General features: G+C 43.3%; 1 protein-coding gene across 1 annotated transcript in view; it reads right to left on the reverse strand.

The window, feature by feature from the left end:
- Positions 1-11,844, reverse strand: part of ARHGAP31 (Rho GTPase activating protein 31) — a 58,086-nt gene extending 46,242 nt beyond the window's left edge. The window contains exon 1 of the mRNA XM_053455477.1: positions 11,724-11,844. Coding sequence (XP_053311452.1) covers positions 11,724-11,823 — 100 coding nt within the window. The 5' untranslated portion in view covers positions 11,824-11,844. The remainder of the gene's footprint in view (positions 1-11,723) is intronic.
- Between the last annotated feature and the right edge of the window lie 535 nt (positions 11,845-12,379).

Here is a 12,379-nt window from a genome sequence, read left to right on the forward strand (position 1 = left end):
GAGGAAGCCATAGAATCGCTGGAGAGATTCCCGGCGTTACGGGATTCTCTGGCGTGGGGAGAAAATCCTGTTATTTGGCCTTGAATGAAACAGTAACAAAAATCTAACTATTAGCAGCTTCACAAAATGTGAAACTTAAATGTTCTGTTCTCAGGATCTGCATGATTATTCCTCCCCATTAAGTTATCTGTGCCCTTTTGTTATGTTATAGATTGTACGGAAGGGAACGTCAGAAGATTTTATGTACAGATTCTGTAGCAGTAAAATGGATTAGATATCAGGAAGTATTCAGACAGCCTTTCTATGGGAATTTCAGGACTTCATGCTTACCAACTGTCCCGCTGTTCGTGGGATAGTCCCAAATTTGGTACTCTATCCCTCTGTCCCTCCGAGCTCTACCTATGCTCCCGCTTTTCTTGACAGAGGTAGAGCTCGGCGAGATTGGGGACTGCAATGCCGAGGTCTCGATTTTATTCTCCGGCTCCTGAAAACCTTAGGGAGAAGCTGCAGCTTCCCATTCCTGACGTTTTGTGCCATTGATTGGCTGCTTGAATCAGCCAATCAGCGTCAGGAAAATGCTCCAAATGGAATCAATGAGAGCGCATAACACTCATACTCACAGAGGTCTCACTAGACCCCTCCCGGAGTGTTTGCCAAGTCAGAGCTGGCGGTGAGTATACATACGTGTGTCACGTGATGCGCTCGGCCAACCGCGTCCCTTTAAATGAAACGTATGCCGTTGAAGATTATATTCTCTGGGAACCGTCTGACGGAGTTGACAAAGGAGTTAACCGAAAAGCACCAAGTAAGCAGAAGAGGAACTATTCTGGGCAAAGCTGTCCCCGGAACCCGTGGGAAAGCGACCTGGACGGGATCGGCAACTTCTGAGCCCAAATTACCAGCGTCTGCTGCGAGCGTATCCTATTCCCTATCCCTGATTTATTTAACGGACTACTGCAAGGTACCCCGTCCCAGCAAAACACGCCGAAGCCGCAAGGTATGCGCAGCATAGATCCGGCTGGCAGATCGGCCCCATCCGGCCCCCGTCTAGTCTGCCCGTTTCTCCTGCTGTAAAGACTCAAACCTTAATCAGTCGCTGGTCTCGTCTTAGATTCAGGAGCCGTATGTCTATCCCGTGTGGGTTTAATACCCTCACTGTATTACCCTCTACCACCTCTGCTGGGAGACTGCTCCACTTATCTACCACCTCTACCACCTCTTCAGAAAAGTACAAACTTTAAAAGTTTGATACAAAAACTCTTATTCATTTGGTAAAATAAGCATTTCCCCCGCGGACCCCGTTAATCAGCCGGAGAGTGCGGGTATCCGGCGTATTTAGTGTATTACCATCTGATTGGTGATCAACATTTTAATTCTATCTTCTCATTGGCTGAAACCACCAAGAAGCCAGTAAAAAGTCACCATTTTTTAAAAAAAATATGTTACATTTATACGAACAACTTCTAAAACTTCCCTGTTTTTATTTGTATGTTTTGAAAAAATATTTTTAAAAAATGGAGGATGATATTTTTCACTTAAAATTGATATTTTTTGACAAAAGCAAACGATCGGCTTAACATTTTCCTTTCGGCGGTAAAAGGAGGTGACTCCCGGGATCGGACATCAAAGCCGGGATGTCTCAAAAAGGAGGTCATGCGTCAGAAGTTTCAGAACGGAGACCGCAAAGAGCTTTGACCGAGGGCCGAAGAAAGACTTCATTAAAGGCCGCATTTCAAGGAGGCAGATCCTGCAGGAAACAGATGTTTGGTGAAGCCACGGGTAACGAGGGATCAACCCCAGTATCTACTACCACATGGGCATCACATGATGAAGGTGACCTATGGGGGATGCGAGATATCGCTAACCCAGGGGCAAAAAACCCATAGGGATGGCCCTGCAAGTTATATAAGGTGTAATAAACGTAGACTCTTCCGGCCCCCGTCTAGTCGCCCGTTACTCCTGCTGTAAAGACTCAAACCTTAATCAGTCGTTGGTCTTGTCTTAGATTCGGGAGCGGTATGCCTATCCCATGCATGCTTAAATCCCCTCGCTGTAATGCCCTCTACTACCTCTGCTGGGAGGCTGTTCAATTAATCTACCACCCTGTTAGTAAAGTAATACTTCCTTACATTACATCTAAAATAAGTACAGTCATTCCCAGTCACTCGATTGGCCAAAACGTGCCACCCGTTCCCTCTACAGCCCAGTCACCCAATCCAGTCTTCAATAACGTCTATTCGGAGCTGGACTGGGGATGACTACGTGGCCCTTTATGGATCCGATGTACGGGAGAAGCATTATGGGTAACGTAAAAGATCCTATAGGCTACCAGCCCAGCAGGAATTAGCCCAGTGTGTGCCAGATGGCCGTTCCAGTCCTGGTTCTACTAGGAGTAAGAAGTCGTGGGGTGAATCTTTGACGACATGATTATTAGGGTTCCGTCGAATAACTCCAGGTTCTAAATGCTGGAATTTTTCACTTTTTGGTAAATTTACCCAAGACTTTTCTGCACAGGAAGTGGGCGTTTGTCCTGCAGACGTGAGTCACATGGAAGCAGGAAGCTCGTGAACCGTCTGCTCGCACTGTATTGTTTAAACCGTTCTCTGCGTTGGACGCGCGCTCTGATTACCAAATTCTTAATGCGCTCTTTTTCCTCCGTACACTCTTTTCCCCCATACGCTCTTGTCCCCCCCGTACGCTCTTTTCCCCCGTACGCTCTTTTCCCCCGTACGCTCTTTCTCCCCGTACACTCTCCCCCCGTACGCTCTTTTCCTCCGTACGCTCTTTTCCCCCTTACGCTTTTTTCCCCTGTATGCTCTTTTCCCCCCGTACGCTCTATTCCCTCCCGTACGCTCTCTCCCCCCTGTACGCTCTTTTCCCCCCGTACGCTTTTGTCCCCCCGTACGCTCTTTTTCCCCCTGTACGCTCTTTCCCCCCCTGTACGCTCTTTTCCCCCGTACGCTCTTTTCCCCCGTACGCTCTTTTCCCCCGTGCGCTCTTCCCCCTCCGTACGCTCTTCCCCCCCGTACGCTCGGTTATTATGGGCTTTCCATGTGCTCGAAATGACTTCATATAAATAGGGAAAATATCACTAAACGTTGGGCGTAACTTTCTGGTAAGGCTGGAAACCATTCCAGTTCTTTCCTGCCAAAAACTTATTTGCAGAGACCAAACAATGAACCGTCGAGGCCGTCTCGGAGAACACGCATCCCTCGTGGACGTTCATCACTACTGTCTAACAGAAACGTGATGGCAGATAGGACCCATTCGGCCCCCGTCTAGTCACCCATTCTCCAGCTGTAAAGACTCAATCTCCAATCATTGGTCTCTTGTCCTAGACTCAGGAACCATACGCCTATCCCATGCGTGTTTACATTCCCTCACTCTATTAGCCTCTACTACTTCTGCTGGGAGGCTGTTCCATGTATCTACCACCCTCTCAGTAAAGTAAAACTCCCTTATATTACATCCAAGCCTCTGAACCTCTAGTTTTTAACCCCTTGTTCTCACATTAAAGGTAGTACTTCATCTCTGTCCTGAGACCCGTAGAGCCGGCAGAACAGATGTGACGTTAAGAAATGATAACGCAAGAGGCTGACTCGACAGAATTTGTGTCTATTGCGAACGTTGCTTTCGCCTCCCCTGCCGGCACATCTGGAAGTGATTGTTAGCTGGGGTTTGTATGTTTTCGTGAGTACAGTGAAAACATTTGGACACACACTAGTGATTAGGTTAAAAAACAGTCTTAAAGCAAACAAACACAGAGTAGAGAGTCCCAAGCTTATTGTGGCGTTAGCAGACTCAGACTGGCCATCTGGGGCAAATGGGGCAGATAGGGTCACATACTTACCGATACCGCTGCTCCAGCTGGGTCTTCCAGCGTGCAGCCACCGGCTGGAGTAGAGGAGCATAATGTTCCACATGTACATCATCTGGTGCCCGCTGGCCTTAAAGTGCCAGCGCTGCTTAGTAACCCCCAGAACGGCCCATGGAGTGTACTACGGAGTGTGCTACCAACAGCAGTCTTTCTACAAGTATCTCCTGTTGACCTACGTAATCGAGTAGGTACTGAGTCCCAGATTCCTGCCGGTTTTGCTACATTTCGAAACACACGTGATTTTGGACAACATGAATTATGGACATACAAGTTAGCTGAAGTTCTGCAAAGCAGAGAACTTTTTTTAAGTTATTGTCCGCAGTAGACGTGGAGAGGTGCTCAGCGTCAGTCAGCAGCCGTAAAGGCCTGAAATCTACATTATATTTTGTAAAATAGGTACTCACGGCGTCAATCTACGCGTTAAACGACCTTAAACAGAACTTTACTAGTTCTCAACAGTATTGTAGAGCAATAACAATGAAGCCTTTTTTCTAGGAGCTCGCAGTGTTTGCTGGGTATGAGGGCATCGCAGGGTTCTACAGCCCCAAACGCCCCAATAATGTGTATAGAAACAGCAGGAAACGGCTTTATAAATGAAATTGTGTAAATAAATTGCATTTTATGCAATCACAAAGTCGCTTATGAAGTTTTACTAATCACACAAGCCCTACGGCCCTCCTTGGCCATCTGTAATGCCGTACTTTTTAGGTAACTTTTACACGTTTATTATGTTTTTTGTCTAGCGCAGACACATGCGTGCGCAGATACAAGCAATAACGTCGCAGCTGCCGCTGGTATAATATTCTGTATTATCACAACCTTGAAATACTCTGGAAATTCTCCGCCAGTCCACATAAAACGGGATATAAAATCCTGCGCAACATCTGACTCGGAGACAACAGATGTCTCTGTTCCGAATGAATATACAGAGGCTCGTGTGTGTGCGGACTGGACGCCCAGCACGGGGAACATCCTGATTTAACGTTTTCTGAAGGATACCCTGTTCCACTGAATCAATGTCACGTCTCGTAGGATATACTCTGTCCATATACCATAATTCTGTCCTTGTTTAACCCCTTCCCTCTCAGACAAACCAAAGAACAGCAAAACAGAATAAATTACCCCCCCCCTTTGTAAAATGTAAAACCCGGAGCTATCATAAAATCATTTGAGTCAACATAATCTGGAGAGTGTTGATAAAATACTATAATATTATAATTATAAAATATTATATTTTAATTATATTATAAAAATTAATATTATATTATATTTTTATTATATAATATATTATAATGATAGAATATTTTATTACAATATATTATATAAAATGATCTATTATTATAATTTTTAATATAATAAAATATTATCATTTTAATAGGTTATACCTTATAAGGATTTTCATGGTGGTAAATGGATCATTTTTATTTTTTTTTGTTCCTTTAATACATACGATGCTCAAATGTATACACTGCAAAAACAAATGAAAATAATAAAAATAAAGATATGATTATGAGAATAATGCACGTACATTTTATCAGCTGATATATTTCTGAGAGCATATGCCGTAAACACCTGTATATTTTACTTTATTTTTCAGTAGTTTTTATAATTAGGTTGATTATATTAAATTGTAAATGACAACTAAAAATGTAAAACCGCAAAAAAAAATTAAAAAAAAAAATTAAAAATATATATATATATATATATATATATATATATATATAAAAAAAAATGGAATTAATTGCACAAAATTAGCAAAAAATGTAAAAAAAAATCTATGCCATCAAGAAAATGTTATTATATGATGCTGTTTCTTCAAATGTATCATTTTTGTTGCATTTTACCTGTTTTATAGTGTTTATAGCCAGCATTTCCCAGCAGGTCAGTAAAATCATTACATGGAGCCAATAAATTTAGTAGTCATTTTTTGGCATAAAAACGTGGACACCTTCCTAGAGCCCTGGACATCGGCCATGAGATAAACTGGTTGTGTTTGAAACATTGCAGGTTAATAGACAATAAACAAGAATGTTATCTATACTGCTATCCAGCAAAGCCCTTTAAACATGGCATACCTCCCAAGGGTCCCTGTATAGGAGCTTCAGTCCCTCTCCAAATCCCTGTGACCCTCTTTGATGCAGGACATAAGAATAAGTACCATTGTAGTCAACATTGCCAATTAAAACCAACTGGCCTGTGGAGAAAGGGACTTAATTAGCCTTGCCATAAAGCATCAGCTCAGTGTGGTGTTTGAGTCGGGAAAAATCAAATGACTGACAACAATGGTGGCCTCCAGGTCTGCAGATAAAGGGATTTTATTGAAATAAAACCTGTTTTTTGTCAACAACGACCGATATTACTGTATACAGCGCTGGGGGTTATATTACTGTATACAGCACTGGGGGTTATATTACTGTATACAGCGCTGGGGGTTATATTACTGTATACAGCGCTGGGGGTTATATTACTGTATACAGTGCTGGGGGTTATATTACTGTATGCAGCGCTGGGGGTTATATTACTGTATACAGCACTGGGGGTTATATTACTGTATACAGCGCTGGGGGTTATATTACTGTATACAGCGCTGGGGGTTATATTACTGTATACAGCGCTGGGGGTTATATTACTGTATACAGCGCTGGGGGTTATATTACTGTATGCAGCGCTGGGGGTTATATTACTGTATACAGTGCTGGTGGGTTATATTACTGTATACAGAGCTGGGGGTTATATTTTTGTATACAGTGCTGGGGGGTTATATTACTGTATGCAGCGCTGGGGGTTATATTACTGTATGCAGCGCTGGGGGTTATATTACTGTATACAGTGCTGGGGGTTATATTACTGTATACAGCGCTGGGGGGTTATATTACTGTATACAGCACTGGGGGGATATATTACTGTATACAGCGCTGGGGGGTATATTACTGTATACAGTGCTGGGGGTTATATTACTGTATATAGCACTGGGGGTTATATTACTGTATACAGCGCTGGGGGTTATATTACTGTATACAGTGCTGGGGGTTATATTACTGTATACAGCGCTGGGGGTTATTACTGTATACAGCGCTGGGGGTTATTACTGTATACAGTGCTGGGGGTTATATTACTGTATACAGCGCTGGGGAGGTTATTACTGTATATAGTGCTGGGGGGTTATTACTGTATACAGCGCTGGGGGTTATATTACTGTATACAGCGCTGAGGAGATTATTACTGTATACAGTGCTGGGGGGCTTTATTACCGTATACAGCGCTGGGGTTTTTTACTTGTGCATGGGTCGATACACTTATGCTGTCATAAACACCCATGGAGGATGTGAAGTGAGTGAAAACAGAGCTGTTTATCTATCCCTCTCGCGCTCTCTCATATAGAGGGATCCTCCCGAGGAGGAGCAGGTGGAGGACAGATGATGCTATTCAAATTCTACAGCGCAGCAGTCCTCCTTAGGGTGTCCCGCCTTAGACATCAGCCTTGCATGTGGGAATCATTATCCCAAATTCCTTTTTGATATTTAAAGGGGCTTCTAAATCCTGTCCTCAGCATGAAGAAAGCGAGGTTAGGAGTCACAGGAAATAAAAACATCCCGCGATAAACCTTACTTTAAGGTGCAGATGGAGACTAAGTAGCTCGGCTACTAGTACCTTGCAGAAAAATGGGCCATACCAACCGCGAACGTTCAACCCAAGGCGCAGATACGGATCACTGTACGTTTTGATCTATACATTGCAGTTATGGTTTCACCAACATGCACAAAGGCAAAAAAATAGATAAAAACGACAAGGTATTTGATCTATACATTTATATATCAGATAATTATGCGTTTGCTATATAATTACCTAGCACAATGTATAGGAGAATTTATTTTTAATCTTTGCCACTTTGCAAAGGGGCACAAGTAATATGTCATGACACTTATAGGGTTAAAATTGTTTTTTTTATGGGCACAGGAAAAAAAAGAGTTCTATATGGAGCCGCCAGCTGTGCAAACAGCTGTGAACACGGTCACGCACGCTCGCCAAACTGTAAAGCAGCCGTTATTAGGTGGGATTGTCCCATCGCTTGCCTCTGATTGGTTGCACATATTTGTCACCCAAGTAACATACTCTTTATCCGGGGTGAAAGAAGTAAGAATATGATAAATATACACATTTACGTTTTTAAGGTATCTCCGTTGCTTTGACATCACGGCTCCGGTGCTATTATTTGCACAATTATGACCCCCCACCCCCCCAGGGTCGTGAGCCCCCAAAGCTCTAATTACTAAACTTCAGGGCATTCTTGTATTCAGCCCATTCCAAATATTAAATAATAAAAAAATAATAAAAAATGAATATTAATGTTTTTGTTTTTTTAAATCACAAAAAATTATATAAAAAATTATATAAAAAAATAAATATATATTAAGTTCCGGGTAAATTTGCTAAGAATTTGATGCCGCCAAATCCGTCCCGTGCTTTATATCTATTTTCAGTGAAATGCTCAACTGGAAATATTTATGCCATATTGATTTTTTTTTTAAATGGCCAGAAAAAGACCCGTCACGGCTCCAGGGATGAATAAATTATTATAAACACACTTGAAAAAAATTCTGTTCATCTAAACAGGTAACTTAGTAACGGGGAACACGAGAAGGACACTGAGAAGAAGACGGGGCAGCTTTTGGTGGAGTGGCCCCCGAGAACCCACTATGGTCCAAGGAACGCAGATAGCCGCCCAAGCCACAGAACAACTAAAATCTCACTTTTGAGTGAAAAAAACACCAGATATCAGATTTTGCCAACGTCGTCTCCGAGCAAAAGGAAAATGTTGTGAAATAGATTCTTACTTTAGCTTTGATTGATCGAAAATAAATGATTCCTGCCTCTGAGGAGCTTTCACGTCCGAGATGAAACCACAATTGAATCCGGCGCGGAAATCCATCCATCACGTGTGTTACAAATCCATTTTATTATTAAACTCGGAATCCTCCCGTCGCCCCGAACAGGAAGTTGTCACCCACTTCCTGGACTCTACCTGCATTGTTTGAGCAGACTGCGCATGAGAATGAGAATCCTGAGGACATTCTTGAGATACGGAACTGGGACACTCGGACCATAAAGAACGTAGCTGTCCCGGGGCTGATGGCCTGAGACCTCCTGATCCTCCGCTGACAAGCAGGCTTTCATCAGAGCTACAAAATCTGCCGGCCGCCATCCCCTGATCTACAGTAACCTTCATATCCATACCTGGGAACTAACTAAGCCGACCCGGAAACTCCTGAAATATTAACCCTTTAATAGCCCATCATGAAGATTCTATGATGTGGCTCACCAAACGGCTCTAATACCGAACCTCATGGAAACCTCGACTTGACATTATTTTGAGATACGCTGAATTGAGTCACCTGCCTTCAAGCAGGGATATCAACCATAACATACTGGGAGCAAAAGCACCAATTGGGAGTCCAAAAAGGGGGTTCCAATGCAGACCACGAGGAGACCCCATCAATATCAGTTCATTAGTGAATGAAGTCAAATTATTTTCTAGAATTGGGCTGGTTAACCCCAAGTGTGACCAGCAAGTGGTTACAAAGGAGATTGCTGTGGCCACCTACCGGCAGAAGACACGACCTCTGTGCCGTCCCAGATAACTAAGACCTACGACCATAGCAAGGCCACCGATAAAGTCTACTCAGCTGTGTGTTTCAGGTTCGGGGAAGTTCTTTGCGTCAAGTTGCATCCGGAACCGGCGGTTCTGGGCTGCCGACCACATTACTGCCACTGTCTGGCTTGAAAGGCTATCGGGAACCTAGATTTGTTCAACTGGATAGTTGGGTCAAGCAGAACCCTGGTCTACATTCATACTCTCAGAACAACTTGGCCTTCAATGATGAAACACAATGGGTTCGGATAACACATCTCCAGACAGGCAGTCAAGTTTATGAAAGATAGATCAAGATGTTTGGATAGATCGGGTTTTTTTTCAGTCTAGAAAGACAAGACGCCATTGAAGACCCAGGAAACACGTGGATCATACCACTGCGCCAACACCAAACTCCACGCCAAGCCAGGTCTGTAGATGAAGGCTCCTGGACCTTGGAACAAGATCTGCTGTTATAAACCTTGACAGTGACCGGTGGACCCTCCACCAACAACCAATCCAAGAAACCAAGATGGTTCCCCTTTATCTGCTTGGAGAGACCCCCATACCAATTACGCCCCCCACATCGCCCCATGAGGGTCAAATCTGCCATATCTGCAAAATACATTCTAAATATTGCTTTGAATTTCATTTCAAAACATCTCTGCAGCAGCTACGTAGGAATGCAGTAAACGGCCGCTCTAGAGGAGAACCTGTGTTTAAGGAATGTTATTGAAGCAACAAACGAAAACTGTATGCTTCTTTTTTCCTTATGATTCTCAAATAATCCTAGCGTGGAATGTCGGATGGGAATCGGATGCCGCATCCAACCAGGAAGGGGCAATCAGGGCCCCATTTCTGTTTTTAATGGAAAATATGGAAAAATCCAAATAATTTGGTCATTTATTCCATTAAAACATTTCAGAAACATGTTTTATTTATATCTTTATTTAAATGCCAATTGTGGCAGACTTTTCCAAAAATGTTTTCCTTTTACCTCTTCCCAAGCACTGCGGCTGTTCTGGACTACAAATCTCATCACGCTAAAGTTCTTTTGGCATTTCGGCTACAAAGCTCATCAATCTCAGCCACAAGTTTGTCTGAGAATAATGAGAGTTGTATTCCACAGCCACTGGAATACTAAAGGCTGCCAACACAAGGGGTTCATATAAAGCCACATATAATACAATATCCGAGTGGCTCTCAAACGTCCCTCAATGCTTTAACATGCAATCACCTGTGTTCAAGCAGGGACAGGTCACTGTCTCCTAGTCCTTACCACTTTATAACCAGGCAGAGCTGGTACTAGTAGTTATGTGTACTAAATCCTTAGGTAGTGAGCTGGTTAACTACAGCAACTTTTAACCCTTTCAGTACTTTGCAATAAATAAGCAATTCAATACCAAAACCCCACCTCCGGTATAAACATTTTTAAATATCACAAAGTAACACATGTAATATGATCAAGAACATATATGACCAACTATTTCAATATACTGTATAATTAACCTGTTCTGTACCATGGGAAAATGTGTTGCCTTTTTGGCTGACAAAGCAGTCCAGTACCCATGCTTGCAATCAAAGGGTTAAAGGTCCCTGATCCCACACTGTTTCATTTCAGCTGCTGTTAACCTCTTGTGGTATGCAGGGGCCGAAGAGTAAACATATTTTCTTCTGCAGCATAGCACAGTTTCATTACATTAAGTCCTGGCAATGAAGGGGTTAATGATCAGGGAACACATTAGAATCTCTTTTACATAACACATTACTGTCCTGGTAATTCAGATCAGATGCCACTGGCCAGGCAGGGGTGGCTAGGGGGGGCACGTACAAAAATTAACCCCTTATCTGCCAGGCAGCTGAACCCCATGCTAATTAACTCCTACGTTACTACGTTAATTATTGCCCCATAAGCAAAGCTCAAAAAAGTTTTGGGCTGCCCATGATGTAAGTCTCCAGACACATGTCAAAAGGCAACTTTTACACATTAACCATTTGAGAGCCATGGGGTGGGTGTGTATGGTGCTTCCTCCCCAGACAAACCAGCAGTCATACAGTTAATGCTAGCCGGAGAGAAGGATACTTTGCAACAAAGTAACAAAAGCTACAAAAAACAGTAAACAAAAAAGCATCATTCCAATGAATGATCAGAATGGGGTTCATGCAAGCAGTCAGGGCAATAGGGGAAAGGCAGGATTTGGGGGTAAATTGACTCACCATCCTGTCCTGAGGACTCCAAATACTCAGTGAGATCACAGCCAAATCCTCCAGTAGACCCTTTCCTCTTGAACTTCGACTTTCCACCCTTGTTCTTCATGAGTTGGTCCAGAGAGGAGAATCCCCCTCCTCTCCTCCCAGCAATGGCAAAAAAATGTTTAAAAATAATAATAATAAAAATAATAATAATAATAAAAGTGTCTATAAAACAAAATCAAAGGAAAGGCAGCGCGGAGCCTGAGCTCTGGTGGCCAGCAGACAGCATTGGGATGTCCCAGGAACTCCAGATCACTCCATGGAAATCCAGCAGCTCCACACAAGAGGCTCAGCTGTCACCCTAGGGTGGGGAAGGCGGGGAGGGGGGGGGAGAGCAGAGGCAGATCAGATGATCCAGAGAGAGAAAGGGGGGATAGAAGTGCAAAGAGCCATGGATCACATCCTGGAGGAAAGAGGGAATGTGTGGGGCAGAGAGCTGGAGGTGGCAGCAGGGAGGGGAGGTCTGCGCATTGGGCAGTTTGCAGCCAACTTATGCCACCTAAGCAGCCTGGGCAGTAGGAGAACAGACCTGCCTCTGTGCTGGGGCGGAAAAACTAAGGGAAAATGGGCAGATTCCTGAAAAAAAAAAAAAAAAAGAAGAGCCCTCACTTAAAGATGCC

This window comes from Spea bombifrons, chromosome 2 (genome assembly GCF_027358695.1).
Source record: "Spea bombifrons isolate aSpeBom1 chromosome 2, aSpeBom1.2.pri, whole genome shotgun sequence".
In the NCBI taxonomy this organism is placed as follows: Eukaryota; Metazoa; Chordata; class Amphibia; order Anura; family Pelobatidae; genus Spea; species Spea bombifrons.